General features: G+C 41.6%; 1 protein-coding gene across 1 annotated transcript; it reads left to right on the top strand.

The window, feature by feature from the left end:
• Positions 1–191: 191 nt before the first annotated feature.
• On the top strand, positions 192–27,895 carry pamr1b (peptidase domain containing associated with muscle regeneration 1b). Its single transcript, XM_028585693.1, has 14 exons — positions 192–471; positions 8,646–8,822; positions 9,850–9,975; positions 10,568–10,682; positions 13,709–13,926; positions 15,611–15,715; positions 19,664–19,834; positions 19,988–20,179; positions 20,429–21,286; positions 21,377–21,553; positions 22,853–22,919; positions 23,099–23,328; positions 26,151–26,509; positions 26,591–27,895. Exons 1-14 carry the CDS (start codon positions 330–332, stop codon positions 27,170–27,172), a joined length of 3,519 nt encoding a protein of 1,172 aa, XP_028441494.1. The 5' UTR covers positions 192–329; the 3' UTR covers positions 27,173–27,895.
• Positions 27,896–27,936: the final 41 nt, after the last annotated feature.

The raw sequence follows: 27,936 nt of genomic DNA on the forward strand, positions 1-27,936 counted from the left end.
GTTAAGTGCTTTCCATCAATGTGCGTGCGTGCATGCGTGTGACACCATAATGAGTTAAGCATAAAACGGTGGAGCCTGCATTCATTCAAGAGCAGTGACGTCGTCCTCTGAGTGGAGCGATGGGAGTTTTTGGGAGACCACTGCAAGTGAAACTCCTTGCGAGGCTGGGCTGTAATCTGAAGCCAAGAAGAAGTGAGAGAGAGAGAGAGAAATTTTAGAGAGAAAAAGAAAGGGAGAGAGACAGAGGGAGGGGGGAGGGAAGAACTGAAGGGCCAAGAGAAGGTGATGTCAGCTGAGTTCAGAAAGTAAACAGAGTTCCAGACTGCAGCATGCTGTCTGCCGGACGGGGACTGCAACTGAGGCAAACCCATGGGGGCACCCACACAGCCCCCTGGACCAGCACCTTTATCGGCTGGTTCCTCTTCATCTCCCTCTTCATCTACTTACCTCAAGTGACAGCCTGGCCCTACGGTAAGAGACTCTAACTTCACTGCTCTTCTTTCTCTCCCTCTCTCTATGTTTGGCACAACCTCTTGGTTTAAGTTCTTTGTTCTCAAAAAGCCGGCATCAGCAACTCTCTCCATCCTCTCTTCCCTTCTATCCTTTAAGAGCACAACAGCAAGGCTTGTAAAAGAAAGACAGACAGAGACATTGATGTAAAATCCAGCTTTTTACAGAGGCTGCAAAGTAAACCAGCACTGATAAGTTTGTGCAATCTTTGACTTTACAACTCTTGTTCTGAAATACAGTGAGGGATTGCCATGTGTGGGTTTGTTATTGTAGTGTCCCATTAAAAAAAAAATTGGCTCTGTGATCTTCATACTCCAGTTGTTCTTTGTGTGAAATGAAAGTGGGATTGTTTTTCTGCTCTTAAATAAAAGAAGTTGGATGTGGCCACACATTCCTTGAGGTAAAGTGAGGCGGTTGGAGTCCTAATAGGGGTGTTGAATCTTGGCACTTGTTCCCTTTTGTGTGAGAGCTTCTCTTTAAATGCTAAAGTGTGCTCTCCCTGAGATTGAGATCACCCCGGGTGACCACTTGAACTGCTGCAGGAAGACATGAGTCACGTTTGAGTCAATCACGCTGGCTGTGGTAATGTCTTGGAGACCTTACACCGTCTCCAAGACCCCTAACCAAACCTCTGCCCTCTGTCTGATTCATCGTCGCAAGGTTAGGCAGTAAAATAATACCTTCAATTTGTAACGTTGGTGAATGTGGCAAAGGGTTGGGCAGAGGACAGCTTTGTTATTAAGCTGCAGCGAATTAGAGAGATCTCTCTGGCAGATTTGCTTGCTTATGTTGTTGTCAGCTGAGTCACTCTCAGCACGGCTTGTTTCATAATCGTGCATTATCAGCTGATGATATATATTCTGTTGAGCAATCTGAAATAGTTTCCTTTTCTCCAAGCAGAGCAGAGGTGTTTACATGCAAATCCTGCTTTTGTGGACATGTCTGTTTACGCGTGTGTGTGTGTGTGTGTGTGTGTGTGTGTGTGTGTGCCTGTGTTTGTGTCTATTTGTCCCTACTGATGCATTTTTTATCTATGTAAGGCTTGCTGTTTAGGATCCTCCACCCACCTGAATCCTAAGATGTCCTGTTCTTGTACACTCTCCTTATGTTGTGTTTAGCTAAAATCCTCAGGGAGGTTGTCAGGGCTACTGGGTAGTGTGCTGTAGGAAACAAAGGTTAGCACCAAGGTTAGCACACGTAAAAATGATATTACATTGGGGAAAGTGAAATCTTGCCACAGAATATAGTTACAAAAAGAAAAACATGGCTTCTGATTAAGAGTTTGGAAAAAATAGTATGTCGTATCAGACTCAAGAGTTCACTCCAAGTTTAGGAGAAAAATGCTGAAAACAAATGTGCACATCTCAGACTCCTGTTTGACCAACATATCGGTGTGTGTTCATACCATTTCACCAAAGTGGGTAATAGAGTGAGAGGACATTTTATTAGGTTTGTGGTTTCCATAGCGGAGGAAAGTTTGTTTAAAGCAAATCTACAGGATGACCACTGGGATCAGTGCTTGGGATCGGGCTACATTCAGATCCGCAATGGCCACACAGCTCTCCTGGGAGTTTCCCTGTTCCATGATAGCAAAATCACTCCAACCTCAAAATACCAGACAGCTGCTGTGGGCAGTAGGCAAAAGGAATTATACACTCGCACATACATGCACTTACAGTTGCTATAAAAACAACAATTTTTCCATGATCCATCAGCATAAAATAAGCACCATTTTGTCAGGAGGAAACAATTTATTCATCGGATATATACTGTAACCTGTCATTCTCTTCACAAGGAACTTTTTCTGACATGAATTTTCACTTAATTATGGCAAGGAACAAGTCTAACTTAATGATGTTGTGGCAAGGATTATGCAAAGGAGAATGGTCAAATAAAATTGTAACCTTTAGATGCCACTAGGGGGAAGTGAGAAAATGTTTTTTTTTGTAATTTCGGTGAACTGAACGTTAAAGCAATGGTTCAGCATTTTGGAAGATATGAGTTTTTGCTTTCTTGCTGAGACTTAAATGCGCAGATTGATACCACTCTCATGATTGTTTGTTAAATATGAAACTACCACCAGTTTGATTAGCTTAGCCTAGCTTAGCTTAGCTTAGCTTAGCTTAGCAGAAAGACTGGAAAAAGGGGGGCACCAGCTTGCCTGGCTCTGTCTAAATGGCGTGTCATGTTAATAATGTTAACAAAATCTGCCTACCATCACCTCTAAAACTCACAAATTAGCATGTTATTCATGTGTTTAATCTGTACAATAACTGAAGAGTGATTATGTGGTTTTAAGAAAGGGTTAGGAGGACTATTTCTTGGTTGGGGACAACCCTGTCTGAAGTGGGAAGAAAAAGTAAGTGACTGCTTCACAGCCAGGAAATAGTCTAACATATAACCCCAATCAAAACGTGCTGTTTTTTCAAGTGTTTCCCGTCTTTGTGCTAAATTAAGATAAGCTAAGCTAATCAATTGCTGATGGTATGAAGCATTTTCAGCCAATTTACCATATAGACAAAAGAGTGGCATCAATCTTCTCATCTTATTCTGAAGGTGAATAAGCATATTTCCCAAAATGTTGAACTGCTATATAACTTGGTCAAACCTGCAGAATAGAGTTCTACATGTCCAACATAGGTGACACAGTCACAACATTGTGCTCTGTTTGATAAAAATGTTCAAGCCATTTTAAATTTCTCACTGAGCTCCGCTCAAACCGTCTCCGCATTGTGCTCTTTAGCAGTTTTGGATTTAAAAATAGCTCAGCTATGATTGCGGTGTGGCGCAAGACAAGACTGATAAGATACAGTTCCTGAGAAGTGAGCAAGAAAAACGCTAACTACACAATAATGGGTTTACATGTCACAGAAAGGCCCAGCTGCATCTCTTAAAAATTTTTATATCAAGTTAGAACACAATTTTACAAGTTATTTGAGACTCTTGGCTCTAAATGTGAACTTGGGCAAAAGTCAATGCTGATGCAGAATGACAGCAAATTCTGACCTTGACACAGTTTCGGAGCTGATGCAGGCATATGAGTCACTTGTAGGGTCAAATTCAGCCCCTGCAGCACATTTTAAGTGTATCCATTTATCACTAGTGCTGATTGTCCAGGGCTTGTGGAACAGCTACAGTATGTGTATCTGTGAGCTTTATATTGGGACAAAATATATTTTTACGGTAAGAAAGTTGATTCCAAACTGAACAATAACGAGATAAGTTTATAGATTGTTCTTGCCTGAAGACAGGGTTTGCTGTGGCTCTCCACCGGTCAGTGGGCCAGCAGGTTATTAAGGTCAGACGCAGGGTCAAAATACTCAGGTGAATTTCCGTGACCACATCTCTGCCCCCGGTAATAACGATGTCAGTCTCTGGATCCACTTTAAAGTTGTGCAGCTCAAACATGCCCACTAACAACGTGGGCCTGTAAAGCTTCTGATTGGGTGGGAGTGCTTTGTGACCCACAGAGGTCTCCACGAGGCAACGGGGCGTCTGTTATGATACCTGTGTCACTGCTATTTTCATTTCTATGGCTTCTTGAAATGCATGTTGAGGAGTATGCAGGAGCTCAACATCTGGACTGGAAAAAAACAAACAGAAATCACTTACGTAAGAGGGGAAAAAAACCTCTATGATCTGCTGTTAAATTGTGTTTCTGTGGCTTGGTGCCAGCGTCTTCTCACACACAATAATAGTTGTGTGTGAACGGCAAAAATATGTGGATGCTATTACACATACAAAAACACATGGAAAAATGTGCTAGACAGCCATGACGCACAATAAGGAAGCAAACTTTGTTATAGGAGGAATTTCTTCCTTGTTAGGGTACCTCTCTGACAACTCTCTACACTTCCAGTTTGTGATTAAATACACATTAGCCAGGGACACACCACAACCACAGTCTTGGGTTAAATTACAGGTCTGGGGAACATAATGATAAATAGAGTGACATTTGCATGTCCATTTTTTTTCACACATTTGCAAAAACATACATTGTGTCCAAAAACTATTTCAAAAGAAATGATATTGCTTCTGATAGGCTTAATGCCCAAACACTGAAGATGAGCTCATGCGTGTACTGATGCTTGCACCCTCCGTTTGTAGGCTTACTCCTGTACACATGCACTTCCACACCTGTTCAGACCTTCCTAAAGTGCTAAAAAAACGATTTGCTCTCCGCGCACCGCTAGGTAGGGCGCGGAGAGCCAAGCGCAGCGCAGAGAGCTAAGCGCAGTGCAGGTGTTCGTCATCAAGGGTGTCAAGGAAGCTATTTCCCGTTGAAATAATTTGAACTTTGAGTGCAGCGCAAGTGGCAAATGCGAGCGGTGAGAAAAATAGATTCCAGCATGCGTCCAGCACTTGGGGAGAAACCTTGGAGTCACGCTTCGAAGAAAAACACAACAGCCTTATCAACAGAGCTGGAGGTTAGCAAACTGAAACCATTCACAGCGAATAAACTGAAAACAGGAGCATTAAGACAACAGCATGTGGGAATTCTGGAATCCTTTCAACGCTCTAAAGACAGTGGAGATGGTTGTGGACTTCAGGAAGAACCCAGCCCCACCTGCCCCCATCACCCTCTGTGGCTCCACAATTGACACTGTGGAGTCTTTCCGCTTCCTGGGAACTACCATCTCCCAGGACCTCAAGGGGGAGCTGAACATCAGCTCCCTCGTCAAAAAAGCACAACAGAGGATGTACTTCCTGCGGCAGCTGAAGAAATTCAACCTGCCAAAGACAATGATGGTGCACTTATACACAGACATCATTGAGTCCATCCTCACATCCTCCATCACCATCTGGTACGTTGCTGCCACTGCCAAGGACAAGGGCAGACTGCAGCGTGTCATTCGGTCTGCAGAAGAGGTGATTGGCTGCAATTTGCCGCCGCTCCAGGACCTATACACCACCAGGAGATTGTGGCTGACCCCTCCCACCCCTGACACAAACTCTTTGAGCCACTCCCCTCTGGCAGGAGGCTGAGGTCCATCATGACCAAAACCTTGTGTCACATGAACAGCTTTTTCCTCTCCGCCACTAGCCTTATTAACAAGGCCCGGAAACCACCCTGACTCTCCACCTGGCTCTTCATGCCACTGTTCTCTCTCTGCTGTAATGCTCTTTGCTCTTTATTTATTTATTTTATTTTATTTTATTTTATTTTATTTTATTTTATTTTATTTTATTTTATTTTATTTCTATCTTTATTTTTAATTTAATACATACTGTGTACATATACTTATACTTATATTGTTTATACCTATACTTATATTGTTTATTACATTTAGAGAATGTGAGATGTGCACCAACAACACCAAAACAAATTCCTTGTATGTGTTAAAAAACGTACTTGGCAATAAAAACCCTTTCTGATTCTGATTCTGATTCCCTTTATACATGCATGCCCTTTCATGTTATTGTCTATAGAAGAAGCATTTCCAGCCCTAGTTAACAAATATTCTATTATTCTGTAAATCAGGGTCTTCTCTATAAGTGCACGGAGGGCAGTTAACAACCACAGGATGTCATTTGTCTATCTAAGGACAAGACACACAGCAGTGATCCATGTAATGACATTACCAGGCCAGCTCATAAAGTCTTTTGACCCTTTCAAGTTTATGTCCTATAAATCAGCTTTCACAGTCTCTCCAGCAAGCAAACCTCAGCGAGGAAGCAGAAAAGCGGTCCCATAAGGAGAGGAGATGGTGTCAGCACCTCTCAATCCCCATGTGGCAGACATCACACCTTTTAAACCCTGTTTCCATCCAGCACTGTAATTCATTGCAAGGTATTGGTAGTGGTTTAAAGACTAGATAGAATTGGCCAGTGTGGCAGTCAACAATGGCTTAAGTCCAGCATCTCTAGTTTTACAATTCCCAGCCTCTGACTTTTGTAATTTGGGTCATATTGCAATCATAACAACATTCATAGTTTATTTAGTTGTCCAGTGAAAAGCCAGGCTACAGTAATCAAGCAATTAGCAGCTTTGATACATAATGTCTTCCAAAGGGATGTCACTTGAGGCAATTTGAGACTACAAATTTAAAAAAGAAAAACAAATATCCAGAGGTGTGGAATTAAGAAGTGAGTTTACCAGACCTCTGTAGCCTGCTTCTCGTCTCTGCTTGAGGCAAGTGGCTCGAGCAGAGATGAGGAGGTCAAGTTGCAGTGTGGGTAATGAAGGCGCCATGTTTTGAAAAGGAAGAAGAATGTGTGGAATAAAGAAGACAGCATCTCCGGTTCTGCTGCATTGATTTTAATCTTATTTTTTGAATGCCCAACGTGAGTCTGACAATGTTATAGAAGTGCAATGCATAGCTAGTGGAGTACTCTTAAATAGAGCATGGGCTATACTTTTGTTTATGTTTTTTCAACTTGATTTTACTGAAATTAGACTGTAACACTTAAAAGTAAATCTGTAATAAAACATTTGTTTTTACTTGCTGTGCCTTTGTCATAATGCATATTTGTACTTGACTCACAGGACAGTGCATAATCCCAATCTTTGCACAGTGCCCTCTTCTTGTCTCAACAGACATCGCTATAAACATGCAGGCCATGCCCATACCATGGATGTTTGCGGTCCTGACACTTTGTTAAAAGAAATCCACAAAAACAACAATCTCAACAGAAACTACGAGCTTCTCCTTTTTTTTGTTTCATGGAGGCAAACCAAACAAAATAAAAAAAGACAATACAAGAATGTCAGCTTTGATTCAAATGCAAAGCTGAGGAGATAGTTAGTTTACCACAAGAAAACTGGCGGTTAGTGTGACAGCCTGGGCATTTTGTAATGGACTGCTGTGTTTGATGAAGTCATAGTCCTGAGATCTATTGCACCCCGTGCCACAAAGAGAGCACACTGACTCCATGTTGTCACTGGCCTGCGAAACATGCTTTACGGTTAATACACAAATCCAGCTAAGCCCATATTATCAAAACAATAAATGACCCGAGGAACTGACAATAATCATTAAACAGCTAAACGACTGCAGCAGCTTTATAAACCACTAACTCTGTCCTTAAAAGACACTCACATTAAAGTTGAACTAGTGGAATTACACAACCTTCTTTCTGTGTGATTAATGTCAGTGTGTTTGTCATACCTCACTGTCTCTGGTAGGAGAAATAGCTGAGGAGAAGGCCAGATTGTAGTTGGATTGAGACGCAATTTATGATATCATTAATGTGGAAGGGCAGCAGGGACCACTCACAGCATACCAAAACAGCTGTGCTTCTCCTCTCCAGTTGACCGTCTGCAAACAAATAGATTAATCGCTTCTGGTTGCTGCTTTTGTGTGCCTGTGTCTTAGATTCTTGGTTTCACAAAACGTATATAAAGAACAAATAGGCCAAGTGTGCAGCTATGGCATTACAAATAAAAACAGTGTGTCTGTGTGTTTTTAGGTGGGGGAGTATCGGGAAGATTAAATGGTTGGAGGGTTGAGGGAAGAGAAGTTATTATGATTGCAGGGCTGGGAGGAGGGTACGTAAAAGTAAAAAAAAAACGCTGCACCAACGTTGTGCCAAGTCTAAAGTGCAGCTTCTGTCAGTTCTCCGTCCACATCTGCCACAAGAGAATTTCCACTTGTCTGTTTCAGCTTTTAAATCCACTGTTACATAATTATAACGACTCCGACTCAAATGTTCTTGGATCACTGGTTTCCAGTCCAATTAAACATTGCATTTATTGGGTAAAAACTTTACAAAGAAGAAGCACTTTCTGATTCATTGTTCAGTTCTGTTCTCCGTGTCAGTGACTTTACCATTGTGGCATGTTGTCTGATGCAGGCCTAATGTAGTATGAGAACACACAGAGGAGGTAAACTACCAAGAGACTTGTGGTCCCCTGAAAAGGAGCTTTCAACCATGTGGCAGTGGAAATAACCAGAGAGCCAGTGCAAAGTAGCAGCTTACATAAACACAGAACTCACCAGAATCCTTCCACTGCTGCTCAGGCTTCTGCACATATTTCCCCACAAGGCCAATCGTTACATTTGTCCTGCTTTTCTCCATGTTTTACTCATCTTCCTCTCTACCTCTGTGCACATATAAAATGCTCCATAAACATATGTTTCCTGCTTGCTTGTTCAAATGATTTGCTGAGTTTGCTGACCCTGATGTATCATTAGATTACAGGTATTTATACAACCACTGCCCGGGCCCAGACTGGAACGTCATGTGCAGAGGCTGCTGCGAGTATGATGTGATCCGCTGTAAATGCCCCCTACAGGGGACTCCAGTGGGCTACGCGGTGCCCTGCTGCCGCAACGCCATAAATGAGTGTGACCCCTGCATCATCCATCCAGGTAGAACCTCTGCAAATATTCAGATTTGAATGGGTGTTTTTAATTTATGACACGTAGCAAACTTCATTACCTTGTGAACAGAATAAAAAGTTGGCATTCTCTTTATAAACTCTACATCTGCTGATTGAGCCCATATATCTCCATTCTTGAAACTGGTCTTTCTCCAATATCAACAGTATAGCTTTTGCAAGACCAGGTGATGTCTATCAACTCCTGTACCATTACAAACAGTATGACAGAAAGATTGAAAATATTTGTGGCTGATGATCTAATTTGTTTTCCTGGCTAACTTCACATTGGCTCCTTCTCTTCACTTCTTGGCAGAACCCTTTTGAATGAGTGCAGGAGTGAATGATCAACATTTGAACGTTGATTTTGTGAACGAAATGAAAATCGGTGTGTTTGTACTCAGATGAGCGCATCATTGTCTGTGTAAGAAATACAGGTGTGTACTTTCTTCATGTTATTTTCCTACATGTTTTCTTCACAGCTGAAATGAACTTGTTTTCCTTTATAGGGAAAACAAAACAGCCGTTTGGAATTTACATAACATTTTACTGTTAAACACAAAAATGTGACTAGCCCTGTGTTAAAATCCATAACTGTATTTAGGTCAGATGTTGCTTTCTCTTCCCCCCATTGGATGAAGCTGTCTATAAAGTGAAAATCCATTCTCCCAGGAAGGCATTTCAGGGGGTTTTCTCCACATTTCTATTTCAGGAAGCACTAATACGTGTGTGTGTGTGTGTGTGTGTGTGTGTGTGTGTGTGTGTGTGTGTGTGTGTGTGTGTGTTCTGTTGTAGTGAAGGACAAGCGTGATGAGTTTAGCAGAGTTGATTTAAAGGAAACATAGCAGGGGTCTGATGAGGTTGGGATTCCATGTGGGGAAAGTGTTCCCAATTCTGACAAACAATAACAGCCTTTTTAAACTGCTCAATACAAATTTGTTTGTATTGTCTGTATTCTGACCTGTCAGCCTGACTTAATTAATTACTTTAATGTCATTTTGTTTCTGGCTCTCTTTCAGGTTGCAGTATATTTGAGAACTGTAAGCGCTGTAACAATGGGACATGGGGCCCCAGGGATGACTTCTTCATTACTGGCAAATACTGCGCTGAGTGTCGGCCTGGCTGGTCTGGGGGAGATTGCATGAGTAAGTCTCTTCATTCTCTCCCAATTAGCTAATCCTACATGGCTTTACTGTAATGATTTTCTTCTATAAGCGAAATGAATACCATGTTAATGTGTTCTTTCCTTCCCTGCTGATTTATCCTCATCTGGGACAACTATGCCAAGCTTGGAATGCTGCCATATGCCCAGGAGGTTTTCCATGAGGAGCTGAAAGACAAGTTAAAGTCAACAATTGGGAATCACATAAAACAATTTTATATGTAACATTTGGACACTGGCTACAGCGTTCTCAATATGTCATATATGCAACAATCTGCCAAGGGGCCCAACACACATACATTTAATTATAAGTAGAACCTGTAAAGGCAGCTGAATGCCTTGTTGCCTCTGTGGGCCTTTTTGCCTTGTGTTTATGCATCTTTATGTTGTTGAGCACAACACTGGGCTTTTGCAGTGGCTTTGGAATGTCAAATGCAATTGCTTTTGGCTTGAATGGTAACCAAAGCAGCTGAATGGAGACCCTCAAAATAATAATTAAGCTGTAATTAACAGCCACCAAAATTTAAAGTGCACCAAGTTTTCAAAGTTGAATTCTTTCCCATGTGTTTTTTCAGAGTGTGGGGGAGTGATCCGTAAACAGCAGGGCCACTTGGTGCTAGAGAGCTACCCCAACAATGCTCGGTGTGAGTGGACCATCCAGGTGGACCGTCCCTTTACCATAGAGCTCAGGTGAGACCATAAACCTTCTGCTTCTATAGATGGTCTGTAGTGGTCCTCGTTTACCTGCCTGTGTTATCAGAGCAAAGTTTGGAAGTACAATAACTTAGGTTACTTCAAAAAGGTTAGTGCTAATATTCACTGAGAGTAGTTGATTTTGCCTATCGCAAAGCATGATGGGTAACACCACAGGTTTTATTGTTTGTCTTCTCCATCAGCTACAATTTCAAACAAGACTAAGACCCTGTTTACACTTGGTTTTACAATGAGTCTTGTGCAGTTGGATCACAAATAGCCCGATCACTCAAACTCCTTGCAGAGGTGGTCTGAGATGCATTTGACCGCATACCTTTTTATAGTGTTAGTGTAAGTGTAATGCATCCTGATGCGTCCCCGCCAAGGACATAACAGAAAAATACGTCACCAGTGCAGGACATGGTGGTTGTTTTAGTGACAGCGCGCCAAACAGGGATCTCACGATACCAAAAATCTAATAGTGCCACCAAAAGTACACGATACTCGATACAAAAGTTGATAAAAATAAATAAAATGCGAACAATAATACTTAAACATTCATTCCTTTATTTAAACATGTGGGGGGGTTACCTAGTTCACGACCATAGTGTTAGTATGCTAACATTAATACTAAACCGTACAGCTGAGGCTGATGGGAAATGTCATTAGATTTCAGGAATGTAATCATAAACCAGACACAAGTTGGACAAATTAAAATTGGGGACCACAAATTGTCTGTATAAACTTTCATGGCAATCCAGTAGTTGCTGAGATATTTCAGCCTTGACCAAAATGGTGGTCCGTGACTAAAATTACCATAAAAGATTTCTTAGAAACAGTGCCCTGGTTATTCTGAATAATCCACATACTTTGCTGTCAACAGTTCTCATTGGAACTACTTTAAAATGAAGAATCCCTATAAAACCATGGGGAAGTCCATTGGGTTAAATTGCCAACAAGTGCATATATAATAGTAGATATGGATATAATAACTGCAGCTTACAAAAAAGGCCTGTTGGAAACTGAAGAATATTGCAAACGTTTGATTCAATAAAGCATAAATTGCCCATGTATCATCTGGCATTAAAGCTCCACTTGGGATTTTCATTGTCCATCTGTAAAAGTTGTTAATGGCTGACCTGCTTCAGTTGAATTTCCACTCAGTTCAGATCTTTCCGCAAGATGTATGTCAGGGACCGATGGCATTTCTACAGCAAAGTTTGGAAACACCCTCTTTTTTTCAGGAAAGTTATTACTTTTCAGTCAACTTTCTATTTCTGTCATTTTCTCCATTACGCAAACAGCATTTTACAGGCGAGCATTTGTTGAGGGTTTTAGCAGAACAAAAGCTCCATACAGTCTGAGCATGCCATGCATACGGTAATAGTTTGTGTGTGCATAGAAGACATTAAATCATTCCAAGATTTGCTATATTTAAAGCTTTTCATTAAACTTAACTACATAATGTAGATTGCTAGGTTAAATCAATTCTTTGATGACAAACAATACAGAGATGACTAATATTTATGTCATTTTTACAAAACCCCTACATGAAACAGAGCTGCTTTGCTCACATATAGACTAATAGGTTGTATGTTTGTGCCTAAATGACTAAATGAATCACTGGCAGCATTTCCTGTATATCTTTAACTACTGTACCGTGGTGTACCGTGATGTGAGTGTTATCGTATACAATAGCATCACTTATAACTGACATTCATTGTTGGGAGCTGCTGTTGGCTAACATTTAGCATTACTGTATATCATGCCTAACCAAACGGCCTGTGATAAAGGGTAAAATAAGACGATTTGGGTGCATGCCAGTGCCTTTTATAAAGTTCATCAGTCATTCATGTCCGTTCCAATGACCAAGGAGATTACATCTGAAATTGCAGAGAAAGGGAAAGGAGACTCCTTTGTGTTTTTCCTAATCCAGCTGGCAGTCCTCTCAATTAATTTCACCAACAGCTATTATACTCACTCAAATTCACATTAAACAGTCCTTAAAGCCACTCCTTCTGGATGTCCTGACTTTGTTGAAGCACATAAAGCATGTTTTGGAGACGCTGACACATTACCTACACCTGTCATACCAGTGCTCGCCAGTCAAACTGGAAATAATGTTGTGCAAGCAACATGTTTGTTCAGCATTCATGGATATATTTTATAGACATTTACTAGCTGCTGATCTAAAATAACGAGATGCTAAATTAGACTTGGATATGAACTTAAAACCATTAAAGAGGCACATAATGAATGTTAACAAGTAAACAATCTATTAAATAAAGGGGTCTAAACATTCTTAAGATGTATCTTAAGCCTGCCTAAGGCACAAAACCAATGATAGGCATCTGCTTTTCGTTTCTTGACGTGCTAACCGTTTAATTGTGGCTGCCAAGTCTCAACTATTATTGTGCTTTATCTCAAATATTTCATTTTAGCTCATATAGTATTGGCAAAGGGTTAGTGCATACAGTGATAATGTGGTCTTACTTCTATACCTGTCATGATCTAAGGTTACTTGTTGCATTTAATCTTTACTGCTACAACTTATCTCCCACTAATCATTACATTTAGACAAACAAAAACATCAATCTAAATATTTAACTGCTGTGGTACCTGGTTAAAATGAGACTCATTTCACACCCCGTTAAGTGCAGTAATCTATGCAATAGTAGGGCAAATCACCTTCAGCAGCTGTTAATGTATTCAGTAGCTATGATTACTGTTCATTAGTTGTTTGCTGGCTGAAGATTTTAAAAGCGTCAGTTCCATGATGCCAGCTGGTGTGGCACTGCCAGGGAAAACAGGGGCTCTCATAATCCAGCGTAACACGAATATAGTAGAAACACAAAAGAAAGTTTTACACCCAAAAAATGTGTTTGCTTTATGTCACTACTGTCATCCATAAAAAAGTGTTAAGGTTGACTAACAGTAAAATTAATTTCCAATGTATTTAACAATATGAAGTTCATTTGTCAGTATTACTGCTTTTTTTTTTACATTCATCCTCTTACTAACAGGTTCATGATGATGAGTCTGGAGTTTCACCATTCTTGTCGTTATGACTACGTGGAGGTCCGAGATGGTGATAGCATCAACTCGCGTGTTATTGCTCGATTCTGTGGGAACAACAGACCTGCACCGGTTCAAAGCTCTGGCAACAGTTTGCACATACTCTTTGTGTCTGACGGTTACAAGAATTTTGATGGATTCTTTGCCATTTTCCAGGAGAGCTCAGGTAGGTCAAATACCACTGTTATTTAAAACCAGCTTCCACTTGATAATAACATTTTAAGTGGTTTTCAGTTTTTAGAACTGGCCACTGTACCATTACTGCTGCTAGAGCTGGGACAAATGAACTCAATGGTGCCTTCACATAAGACAGCTTTGCACTACCTCATTTGTAGATCTATAGAAGGCATTTGATTCAGTGGACCACAAACTGCAGCTGAACAAACTTAGGAATGCTGGGTTTGGTCCTAAGGCTGTTAAATGGTTCAGAAAATTGTTTTGTAGATTCTATTCAATTCAGTTTTATTTATAGCATCAAATCATAACAAGCGTTATCTCAGGACACTTTACAGATAGAGTAGGTCTAGACAACACTCTATAATTTACAAAGACCCAACAATTCCAGTAATTCCCCCAAGAGCAAGCATGTAGTGCGACAGTGGCGAGGAAGAACTCCTTTTTGAGATTGAACTCAGTGTGTCCATGCAGAGGGCCACAATCGGATTTTCTTAAGATAACTAAAGGTGTCTCTCAGGATTTCATTCTGGGACCCATTTTGTTCTCTATTTGTATACATGATTTGGGTAAGGACATTCAACCAAAAATACACATCAATGATGTTGACATTGTGTAATTTATACGCATGCTCCCTCCATAGTACAATCAATGCAAGAGCTTCAGACTGTATTTCAGTCATTTCAAACTGCTCTGTTGAGCAGAAATTGGTTTAAAATGCTCAGAAAACTAAGTTTTCAAAAGCTTGCTTACACTTGCTTGATGATCTTAGCATTGTCACATCTGCTGGTAAATTCAGTGAAAAGGTGTCCTTGTACAAGTACTTGGGTATATGGATAGATGACAAGCTTTTATTGAAGGTTGATTTTGCTTATCTAGTAAGGAAGCTTAAAGTGATTATTTTACTTTCTATGCCAACATTTCTTTTGTGAAAGCTACTTTTCAGTCTGTGGTTGGTCAAGGTGCATATTGTTTCATTGCAAATGAAAATACTTACTGTTGCATTCTTTATGAGTTGGAGGGTTGGGATTTGATTTTGTATGGCTGCTACCTTGGCCAGGTCTCTGCTACTTATATTTATGTTCTACTAATAATCTACTTATATACTTTGAGAGACATAATGCATTCCGTACCCCAAATCCTAAACCATTACACTAACCGTAGCCTAAGGGTAATTTAAAACTTTCACCCAAAACCAAGTCCTCATCCAAAAACAGCGGCCCAACAAGAGTGTGTACTTGCTTTATATACATAAAAAGTAATTTGTAATGTCAAACTTTAAGAACAAATGGGGAACTAAAGGTCTTTAGAGCGGCCTGCTAGCAGCCCGTTGAGAAAGTGAGGGCCAACCAAATGTCTTAATTTTCCAGAAATGTCCTCATTCTAAAACTCAGACACCCTTACATGCACACACAGAGACTTTTAAGGTACCAGTGGCTAAGCCAGATCTAGTAAAAGTAAACAGAGGCTTTCTGTGTAGCTATACCAACACACATTTAGAAATGGAAAGTAAAGATGACATTTAAATGGTAACTTCTTTGAATATGAATCCCTTGACGCAGCTCGGTATAGACCGCCAGTCCTTTTGGCATACACTATGGATGGACTTTGATCATTATACTGCTAAAACAACATTTCTTCTTGTAACCTAATGTTATACACTTGTATGTTTACAGCTTGCAGCTCTTCTCCTTGCCTGCATGATGGGACTTGTATCCTGGACAGTTACACTTACCACTGTGCCTGTCTGGCTGGCTACACAGGCCAGAGGTGTGAAAATGGTGAGTCTGTAACAACTGAAGCCTTTGTAGTATGATCACGCTTGAAAATTGCTGGTATTGTATAATTTGGGGGGAAATGGAAGTGGGGAAAGGAAGAAATGCCTGCAGGTTCTAATCACGGAAGAATAAAGCAGTCTCATACTGTTAGCATTACTTGAGTTTTCCATCTCTCCAAGTATCTGACAGACACGTGTTTTACTGTGTTGACGCTTACGAAATCTCAGAACTATTTTAGTGATTTTCTCTGGAATTCAGACACACCTAGTTACAAACTTATAGACTATATGACTTCTTCCTGAAAGCCTTTTTTATTTTGCTGGTGTTGCTGCCCAGAGGCAGGCAGTGATTCACTGTCACAAGGGAGAGGTCTGTGGTTTGGACTGGGTTCAGGCCAGCTGCCTCCCCCATCCGTGCAGTCCCAGATAGGGTTTTGGTCAGTCAGCAGTTTAACCGTTGGGCTGCAAATTCAAATGACCATCTAACAAATATGTTATCATGAAATTCAGCAGCATTGAACCGAAGCAAAGCAATTCAATGAGGTTTGGAAATATATTTTTGAGGCCTCATAAAAGTAATTAAAACAATAACTTGTGACGTGGCTGGCAAGGGAAGAGGTGACTTTGGTTAAGAATACAGGACATAGAGCTAATGTAATGGGGTGTGGGTGTGTTGTGGCATGAAATAAAATGAAATTAAAGTAAGATACTTATATTTAAAAAAAAGAAAAGAAATTCAGCAGCATTAAACCAACTAAGATAAGTTAGGTGGCAAAGAAACTGACTGAGGAAAGAAATTAAAGGGGGATAAATGCACCAACAAAATATATGGACAATTAAGGATGAGGAGAAGAGATCAATACTATGTACTATGTACTATACTATATTAGAGTTGAATAATGTCAGCAAACCATTTTGTTTTTACATATAAACTCACATAAGCTCATATAAACTCCAGACAATGTCTGACGAATCAGGTGTGGACATTTATCGAAGTTTCCCTTTCACAACTGGAGGTTGTCCGTGTCAGACGCGTTCTCACCTACTGAACATACTCTGTTTGGTTTAGGCGATGGGTGGCGCCTGGGTAGAGCTTTCAGGAGGCAGGACATGACCATAGACAGTATATAATGGACCAATAGACCCCGTTGCTCTGGACGGAGACCAGTGAAGGCTATTAGAAGCACTTTTCCGGTGATGGCCAGCTTTACTGCGCAGCCTCCAACTGGGAGAATGTGACGTGAACAACGTGTCTGAAAGTTGTAAGTCTTCTGGTAGCTGTGCCGAGAGAAATCTCAATCATTCCCAATCTTACAGATACGGAGACTGTAGGTGTATGTAAGGAGATAACATGGGCACAGGCTAATTATTGATCACTAACATGCTAGTTAACATTAGTAATTAAACCTAAACATCTCATGTAAGTTGAAACTGCCTGCGAGCTTCTCCTGTACTATACGGTAATTCCTCTACTATGCGACAGTAAGTCACTTGGTTATGACACAATCGTTAGCCTATTTTTACAAAAACGTCTGCTACGGAGCCATAACGTGAGGTACAAGGTAATGGAGCCTTTTATACATTGTCGTGTTTCTTTGGAACTAAACAACGGACAAATAGAGTCTTTAAATGCTTCAGATGTAAAGTTATTCGCAGTCAAGTGACGTAAAAAAACAATGGCGGTCAGCGGAATGTTAACAGGAGGTGATGGCCAGTTAGCAACAAAATGGCGCCATGATGGCTCGAGTTCTGAAGCGAAGCTTACCCCCTTGGACATGACACGTGGCCGCATAGCCGGGTCATAATTTAGTCATAAACAACCAAGTCTCTTGCTCCGGTCTTTGAATTGGTCTGATGATTTCGGTGTAGTCCCTTACAGAGAAAAGTTTCCAGTTAGACACTTTAGCTGGCATCTTTGTGTAAATCACCCTCCTTCTTTACCCTCGGATGTGCTTCCGGTTTTGCACCAGCTCGCTTGCTGTGAATTCTCCGGAAAATGAGCTGCTCTATTCACATGTATTCGGACATTAGAGACTTTGTAGGGAGCTGGCAGGCTGATTTGGACGCTGATTTAATGTTTTCACATACAGCTCCTCCAGGTAATGTCTAGATAATTGGTTGCAGTGCATGTGTGAAAGAATCTTATGTCACCTTAAATCTGTCCGGACATTACGATTATTTACAGCATACTGGCAGAGCTCATGTGGGGTACTGCTCAATCAGGGTGTGGTTGGCCTACAAGGTCTTTATTTATGGGTGTCTGGACTGGAACCTAACTTGTGTTTTTATATCCAATACACCTCCCTTAAGATCCCGTAAAAACAGACTTCCTGAACCCCACTCACTTTTTTCTTGGTGGTGTCATTTTCAGCGCTAAATACGAGTCTATAAAACAAATGGTGAAACAATTGTCCTTCTATAACATGAGCCAGCTTTTCCATTGGAGGAGACACCCATAAAAAAGGCAGGAGTTTCATTCCACAGAGTGTGCATTCATCTGTATTCCCTTGAGGAAACCTCAGCTGTTCATTTTAATGGATGAGCGCTGGAATAACCTTTAATGTGTGACATTTTGTCGAAGAAATAGACTCTAGATTTCTGCCCCGGAATTAGATGGAGAATTTTAAGTATGAAACAGACATCAGCCATATTTTATGTCTCCAATAATCAACCTGTTACTTGTTGTAAGCCTGAGCTAAAACTCATTCTGTATGAGAGAATCTTGACACATTATCGTAGAAACTCAAGCTAGGAAATAATTTATTTTCCTTTCTCTCTCTGGCACAGTTTAACCTATTCTTGAGTCTAATCTGTTTTGGAGTGCAGTGTTCAACATAGTTTCCAAGGCATTAACTAAAGGAATGATGATTTACTTACAGTATGTGTCGTTATGCATTGTATGTTAGCATTCCACCCCGATAACTCATCTCATCATGTCTGTGGACAAAATCTGACATGGAAGATGGATCATTTAAATGCAATACAAGGATGCTTCAACTTCAAGGATGCTTCAACAAAAAAACATAATTAAAGGAGGTCAACTGCAGAGTACTTTTCTACTTTTGGTTTGCAAACAACATTGTCCATCTCCTAAGGGACTTAATTAAGATTGAAAAATGCCACAAGGCAAAACCGACCAGATTATAGGGAGGGTTCCTTGGTTTGGAGCTATAAAACCACAGTCAGTGCATGTCATGGATCGGACCCAACTTAAAGTCAACAACACAGAGAAGCCCTAAGGGATTATCTCACACACAGTGCTGTAATGGTATGATAACCTCAGTATTAACATGTGTGTCTGGGTTTCTGTAAACTCAGTTGTGGATGTCGCAGTCATGAACCACAACAGTTGTAGTGTGAAATAGATACTATATTCCCTCATGAAACAACATAACACAAGGATATGACATTTATGACAAGGATACTTTTATTCTGCAGAAAATTGTCAAATAACAGTGGTTGTCACAGTATTCCACCACCACATTACCAGTCTCTACAACCCGACTTCATAAAATACACTTTTACAACACTGGAAAATTAAACAGTTTGACTAAAGCTATTTTATTGCATCTATTTTTTCCTCATTTACAAGTTGTGTGTGAAAGTCTTGCTGTGAACTACCACGACGGGTGAAATTACTCATTAATGAGCCTCTAAGGTAGCAGACTTTGCTTTTAAAGCTCTGGACATTTGTAAATTAAGAGTAATGAGATTTTATTTTTTCATAGGCTACCTGTCTGACCTGCAAACACCTGAAGGCAATGAACTCACTGAAGGTCTATTTGGGTGGCCTTTTACAGCAGGGAGGTGCAATAAAATGATGTTTGAGGAATGCTAGAGATGCCTCCTAAATCCCCTATCGGCCTTGGATGATCCAGAATTCAGTTAAGAAAAAGGAAAATAAGACAACATGTGTTTATGAATAACATAAGCGTTCCTGTATTTCCATCAGTGGTGGGATGCCGCAGGCCTCCAGTGCCCACCCATGGATCCACAGAGGGTTTATTTCATCACTCAGGGGCACGCATCACTTTCCGTTGTGACCCTGGCTTTGAGCTGCGGGGGTTTCGTACCGCCATCTGCCTGAGTGACGGCACCTGGAGTGCGCCTGCCCCAGAGTGTGGTAAGATAATGATGTGAATAGGTTTTGAAATCTGGGAATTCCATATGTGTGTTGTTGGATGCCATACATACCACCCCAGAGATGGTGCAGCAGATTGTGGAAAAAGGACGATTTGCAGCTTATAAAAGCCTTATTTTACTTTCCTGTCTCCAGTGCCAGTGGAAAGAGTCTGTACTTTACCACCCAAGCCAACACACGGAGACCACTTCCTGGTTTACGGACCCAACGATGTCCTCATTGCTCTACAGTACCTGTGCTACCAGCCCTATGAACTCAGTGGGAGCTCCCAGAGAGCCTGCCTCCCTAACAACACCTGGAGTGGGACTCCTCCTGTTTGCACCCAAGGTCAGACAATGTGTTTTAAATAACAAGTTAAAAGATCAGAGCTAAGATGGATGAGTCAGCGCAAATAGTGCAAAGTGCACACAGTTCTTTTTACTTTACTTTTTATAAGGTCAGTCTTTAATGGATCAGAAAATGAGTCGGTGCCTAGAGCCATTCAGCATGACGAACCAACTTTGAACAAAAGTAATTTGCAATCAGCTGCTAACTAAAAAGTCAGTAATGATCTTTTCTTATGTTCTGTATCCACAGTGAATAACACTCTCACTGAAGCGGAAAAGGACAAAGGCAAAGCCAAAGAGACAGAAAAAGGCAAAGAAACAGATAGTGACAAAGATATCAGCAAAACTAAAGCGAAGGGTCAAGAGAACGCAACTGGAGGAAACGAAAGTGTTGGAGGGAGCGATATGAACACTGGGCACGAGAACACAACAGCAGTTGACAGAGAAAATAAACACACTGGTACCATTCCAGAGAAGACTGTGTCTGAGGGTAGGAATGAAGGAGAGCTAGAGGAAAGAAATACTGGGTCAGAGAAACCCACTGGAGGCAGCAAAGATAAAGTGGATCGTGAAGGCCCAGACAACAGCCTGAATACGGTTGAACAGAAAAAACCTGACGTAGGAAAGCCACCTGAGAGAAAAGACACAAACTTGGAGACAGAAAAGACAGATATAACAGGAGTAGTTGTGAAAAAAGAAAAAGGGCAAGAAGGGAAGGAAAGAAAAGAGGAGCAGGTGAATGGAAAAAGAGATCCTGACAAATTCGGCCCTAATGATACCAAGATGAGAACGGTCATAGCTGAGGGGGAAAACACAGTGGAGATATTTGAACTGGAAATGACAAAGAACAACACAATTATACGCGACACAAAGGACACAAAGAAAGAAAATAGTACCATAAGTTCTCTAGAGCCGGGGAGGAAAATCCTTCCCACTAGAGTCAACATTACACAGTACACCATGTACAGAGCGGGAGGTGAGGAAAAACCAACAATTAAAGAGGATAAGACAGAGAAGGATTCTGCTGAGAAAACAATGGAGATGCTGGAAAAGGAGAGGGAGGAGAAAGAAAAAGAAAAGGAGAGAGAAGTCAACCAAAGCTTTACCGGTAAGACTCATTCAAGAAAAATGTAAAATGATTAGCAATCCGCTTCTTGTTGGTCTTTACCCTCACCTACTGTCTGCTCCCCTCCTGCAGAAAAAAGCTGCCCACCTCTCTCTCGCCTCTACCATGGCTACTACCAGCTGGTGTCTGGGGCCGAGCCTGAAACAGTGGAGTTCTTCTGCAACCACTCCTACGCTCTCAGTGGCGACGCTCGACGTACCTGCCACCCGAATGGTACATGGAGTGGAAAACAACCCCTCTGTGTCAGAGGTACTGTCATCTTTTTGGTTACTATTTTTGTTTTATTTACTTTGTGTAATTACTGACGACATTTCTGTACGTACACAGCATTTTGTCTGATGGTTACAGCATTGATAAATATTTACCACTTTGTATACAATTTAACGATTTTTTTTTTAAGTACTGTACAAGCATTCATACTGTAAACTCAGTGTTTTATTAGAAAATTAATAAGTAATTAATAAGGGGTCATGAGTTTCTCACTTTGTATCAGGCCATCTAATTGTAGATATAAAAGGCTAGTAACTAAAGGGTTCTAAAATGCCAAACAAATGCTAATGGTAAATGCTAATGGTTCAAGGATTCTTAGTACAATAATCCATCAAGTCTGGAGTTTAAAATGTTAATTAGTTCTTAATGGATTTTGGTCTGGATGCTCTTCAGCTCTTTGCCAAAAGGCAGGTGGTCAAATTGTCTGTGGCTCGACTCTCCTCATGATTTATAGGAAGAAAAGGCAAAGCGAGTTACGCTGTTGGAGGATATACAGCAGCCAAAGGATTCTTTTTTCAACCTGGTTGGATAGTTTGACATACCACCCTCATGCCTCTCTGTTATATATGAAACTACAGCCAGCAGCTGATTATTTTACATTACATGTAGCTTAACATAAAGACTGAAACAGGGCAAAACAGGTAGTCTGGCTCTAAAGCTGTAAAGCACAAATAGTTTTTTTTCTACATCCAGTTTTTGTGTTAATTAGTCTCTGCTAGGCTAAGTTAACTGGCTCATGTTTAACATACAGACATGAAAGTAGTGTTAGTCTTCTCATCTAACTCTTGCCAAGAAAACGAATAAGTGTGATTCCCAAAATATTGAATTTTTCCATTAACTATTTTTATAGACATTACTTATAACCATCATAAACCATGCCATATTAGACAGTGGTGCCACTAAAGACATGTCACTCCTGTCAGTTTGTAAATCCCCACAGTGCAGTCACTGTTCCTGTAGTCTTTCATTGCTGTGTCAACGCTGGAGTATGGTCTGGCTACACCACCTACTGTATCTATTCTGGGATAGGGGGAAAAAAACACTCTGACTTGTTTGGATTGGGTGGCGCTAACCTCCGATAGCGGAGATAGCAAGAGGGGAGGGACATCGCGCGACAGATGTCAGGCTTATCCCACCAATGTACATCCGTTGAGCCAGTCTACTGTTCCAGTTATAGCTCCATTCAAATCAAAGCTGATGTTAATGGGACTTTGGTGTTTATTGTATGTGTTATGTATATGTATTCATATGTATTCATATTCATGTGTTTATTTGCAGCATGTCGGGAGCCCAAAGTGTCAGAGCTGGTTAGGCAAAGAGTTTTGCCACCTCAGGTGCCATCCAGGTATGTTTACCAGTGCGTTATGTTGTATAGCGTACGTACTGTATATTATTATGCTATTGAAACTGAAGAATTAAAAGCAAGTCTTTTGTCATACAGTACATTTTTTCTGCACATCCAACAGCATTTACTCAACCTAAAGGGTATGTCTACCTACCCCTGGCCTCTTCTTCTTTCCTCAGAAAGACACCTGTGCACAAGCTCTACTCTTCTGGGGTGGGCCGACTGCTCCAGTCTGACGGCCCCACCAAAGGGCCTCCAGTGCTTTCCCAGTTGCCCCAGGGCTTCCACCACCTTTACTCACATATAGAGTATGAGTGTGCCTCTCCCTTCTATCACCACTCTGGCAGTTCTCACCGCACTTGCTTGAAGACTGGGAAATGGAGCGGGCGTCATGTGTCCTGTTCGCCAGGTGAGGGCAGCAGAGGACTACTAGTTGTCTGACCAGTGAACAATAACCACCAGACTCTCACAGGAGAAACACACTGACAGACATTTTCAATTCAGATTCAGAGATTTACAACCACATATCAACAATGATGTGTGGATAGAAAATGATGAAATTTGAAAAAACTACAGACATTTTTCAAATGAAGCAATATTAAAGGTCCCATGGCATGAAAATTTCACTTTATGAGGTTTTTTAACATTAATATGAGTTCCCCCAGCCTGCCTATGGTCCCCCAGTGGCTAGAAATGGCGATAGGTGCAACCCGAGCCCTGGGTATCCTGCTCTGCCTTTAAGAAAATGAAAGCTCAGATGGGCCGATCTGGAATCTTGCTCCTTATGAGGTCATAAGGAGCATGGTTACCTCCCCTTTCTCTGCTTTGCCCGCCCAGATAATTTGGCCCACCCATAAGAAAGAGACATCATGGCTTTCAAACGAGAGAAGTGGCAGTTGGTCAAGGCCACACCCCCATCCTCCACCTTGGTTATTTGGTGAGTAGGAGGCTTGGCATTGTTAACAAAAACTTGTAGTGGTTATGACCATATCAGTGACTATTTAATTACATGGAAACGGGCTGAATGATGTCTGTGACTTGCACACTGATAGCGTTAGAGAAGGCTATATGTGTAGTCTCGCGGTGAAGTCCTGGTGTAGCAGAAAGCAAAAATTACAAATCCCACTATGGCCACGCCAAGACCCGCCCTATGAAGCACTGATATGGTCATAACCACTACAGTGCTCAATTACCTATGGGGAATAAACTTAAAGTTTTCATTGCGAAGGCATGACCGGTGCTCTGGATGACATAGCCAGACCACCGGGCGCTCACTGGATTATTTTCGGGAGCGGGAGGTGACAAAGGCGGGGAGAAATCAGAAGCAAGGATCCCGGTAGGCCCTTCTAGCACCGCTAAGGGAACTTCCACACTGATTGACAATGCCAAGCCTCCTACTCACCAACACCAGATCAATCACACACAAAATGGATGAGCTACAAATACACGTTTTCCGCCATCCATTCCGACATACCCCCGCTCCGACATTGACGTCTAATTGTCGGAGTGGCGGCACTTCCATTGTTTTCAAATGTCCCCCCACTCCAACAAGTTTTGTTTCCATTAGGGTTAGGTGGTAGGGTTAGGCAATAGCAGCATGTCGGAATAGCGGCAAGTCGGAATAGAAGCATGTCGGAGTGGCAGCATGCAACCAAATACACATGGAACTGTTGTGTGATGATTATTACAGAATAAGCCTGGCTGAACACACTTATCACGGACGGAAGCTAGCAGCTAACAGCTAGCAGCTAGCAGGGCAAGCTAGCTATCGGTAGGATAGAGACAGGGTAGGTGAATTTAAACAATGTCTGAGTTGAAGATGCATCTTGTTGTCACGTAAGGGCCCTGTTCATGTTGCACAGACATTTTAATAGCATTTTGTGTCTGTTAAGAGGCACAAAGGCACTCTAAAACTTGCCCCGACAACTGCCGTTTTAGCTCAGTGGAAGCTCGTAGACGTAGCTGCAGCTACTCCAGTTTGCTAGGACTGATTCAGGTCGGGTTTTTGTCAATCAAAAGTACTTGCACATTTATAGTGATCAAGATTAACATAAAAATTGGCCAGAATTCTCGTTTAATACTTTGTGTAACTTCCCTAAGCTACTAAGAGGAAAAGCCAATAGTTAACATTTACAGCTGAGCTGTGAGATAGATGCAATGACAGTTTAAAAGATCAGCTTCCTTGATTAAACGCATCTTCCAGGCTTAATTAAATTGACAACCTACATACATAATAGTCTTCCCTTTCTTCATCATCAGCAGAAACAACATGTTATGTAGTCTTCACTTTCTTCATCATCAGCAGCAACAACATGTTATGTAAAAGCTTATACAGAAGATGGGACAGCCTTGTTGCAGTGTGGCTCCAATCACACTCTTACCTTCCCATCAGTATAATAATGTTGCTAAGGAGAATTTTGATACCATAATACCAATGGTTGCCCACAACTTCTTCCAGACTTTGTCACTTTAAAATAGTTCTTCATTTTCTTCAGAGTGGAAGGAAAACACACTGGGCCAGCCACTTTAATTACTATGTGTAGCAAACACAGTACTGGCTGTTCTTCATGGCTCTTTATGGACATCCTATCTTAATACCAACCTAGAAACGTGTTGGATCTATGAGCTGTGTTTACCTTTAATAAAATTGTCTACAACATTGTCAACAAACCCTGGAGGTAGATTCCTTTTTTTGTAGGGTGCTGCATTATATTGTGGAACAAAGTAGCAAAAGCAGATCAGAGGTCTAAAAAGCGTATGCAAGTCTGTTTATTTATTACTTGGTTTATAATAATGGGAATACGATTTTTGAATCTCCCGTGGACATTTTGTAGAGGGTAGGTAAAACCGGTATCCATCTACAGTATGTTAAAGGACTATAAAGAGATTGTCTCTACAAATAATAAATAAAAGATTGTCCAGAGGATGCACTAAGGCTTCTTTCATTAGTTAGGGGCTCTCACATTTCACCAGATTGTGTAGCTTTTGAAGATTTTATATGTTGCTCCATCTATGCCACAGCTTTGCATTTTGGCACACAAGCTTTAAGACAACAAGCTTATGTGCACGTTTAAAGCAAAAGCTTTCAGGAGGGGAAGACAAATCAATGACAGTCCCACAGCAGTAAGTGTTGACACAGTCTCAGTGTAAGTCTAATTGTTTTTCCCGTATTCCTTTTCCCTCCTCTCCTCTCCTCTCTGCCCTCACATCCTGTCACCTCCTCTTTGGCAGTGTGTGGGAAGTATCCGACCTTTGACCCAGAGAGGCCGGCAGAGGCTCACTGGCCTTGGCTGGCAGCCATCTACCGCCGCTCCACCAACGGAGCTGAGACCAAGGTGACCAAGGCAGACAGCCAGGCAGGGTCCCCGAAGGGGGACGTTGGAGCAGGAACTAGCAGCCACAATGCGGCTTCTGACTGGCAGCTGGTGTGCAGTGGGGCTCTGGTGAACCAAAAGAGGGTGGTGGTTGCAGCCCACTGCGTGACAGAGCTGGGGAAGTTGTATCCTCTGGATGCAGCCAAGATCAAGGTGGTGGTAGGGAAGCAGTACCGTGACGACCACAGGGAAAGTAAAGGTCTTCAACACCTGAGGGTAAGCTAATGGAGATCTGGTCTTTTAATGATCCCTTTTGAAACAAACTTGCACCGTAAGTACGTCTCTTTCTCCTTCTAGGTGGCCTCTATTGCTGTTCATCCAAACTACGACCCCCATATTCTCGACTCTGACATTGCTGTGGTTAAGTTACTGGACAAAGCAAGGATCGGGGAGAAGGTACTGCCCCTCTGCCTCTCAGACAGCCAGGGAGAAGAGGTGAGCTCTGGGAAGGGGCTTGTGACGGGCTGGTCTCCACTGCCAGATTCAAGTTTAGGCCTGGATGAGAAGGCAAGGGTTGGACTCGTTCACCTCGCCGATGTCGTCCCCTGTGAGCAGCAGTATGCTCGTAGCGGCGTGCCCGTCAGCGTCACGGACAATATGCTCTGTGCCAGCCAGAAGCCTGACTATGAACCCTCTAACATATGTCCCTCTGACACGGGGGGAATCCTTGTCCTCCCCGCCTTCTCTGAGAACCAGGCCAGTAACAACCAGAAGCCCTCTCTCAGCTTCCCACAGGTGCAGGGGGAGAGCAAAGGGCTGTGGAGACTCCTGGGACTGGTGAGCTTTGGCTATGACCAAGGGGAGTGCGATCCTGACCTCTACACAGTCTACACACGTTTAGCCAACTTCAAAGACTGGATAGAGAGCAATATGAAATAAAAGTCCTACTGTCTGACTCACTTTGTTCCCTCTATGATTCTAACATATTTAAATGGCTTCATATCTTAATGTCCTTCCCCTTATGTTTGTCTGTTTTTTTCTTTTTCTTTCTTGCACAAGGACATTTTCTTACTCAATGCCGAAGCAGTGGAAACACTGGACAACACATTGCTCTAACTGAAGGGGTGCTAACACATTAGATGTGCTGGGCATCGACCTTTTCATCAGAAAACTTCAGTAATCAGGTCCCCTCTGCCTGACGTTACAGACTTGAAAATGAGCAGAAAACCATTTCACGCCTCTGGGTGATGGTGGTTTCTATTGTACTCATTTGTATGTATATATGTTGTAATGTACTGAATTATTCTATCAATTCATATGACGCAAGAGATGTACATATTGTATCCACAGACAGAAAAATCGTGACGTTTTTAATGAAAGAAAAAGTGGGGTGTGGTAAAGCTTGTCTGAGTGTGATTATTTTTCATTATAGTGTCAAACTGAGTATATGCACAAACTAATATATTCTACTGACTGATTACTATCATTACATTGAGATGGTGTGAAAAGAACACGTTATATTTGCTCTATGAAGCACACAGTGGGCTTGCGCTGTGCAAATGAATCCAGGTCAGAGAAGCACCATTTTCCCAACCATAAACGGAGCACATTATTCACAGATCAATTCCCTTTCCTGTGCTCAAATTAAATCAATTACTTCCATTCTGACTTTCCTCCATTATTTAGAAGTGAACCCACGTAAA

This window comes from Perca flavescens, chromosome 8 (genome assembly GCF_004354835.1).
Source record: "Perca flavescens isolate YP-PL-M2 chromosome 8, PFLA_1.0, whole genome shotgun sequence".
Lineage (NCBI taxonomy): Eukaryota > Metazoa > Chordata > Actinopteri > Perciformes > Percidae > Perca > Perca flavescens.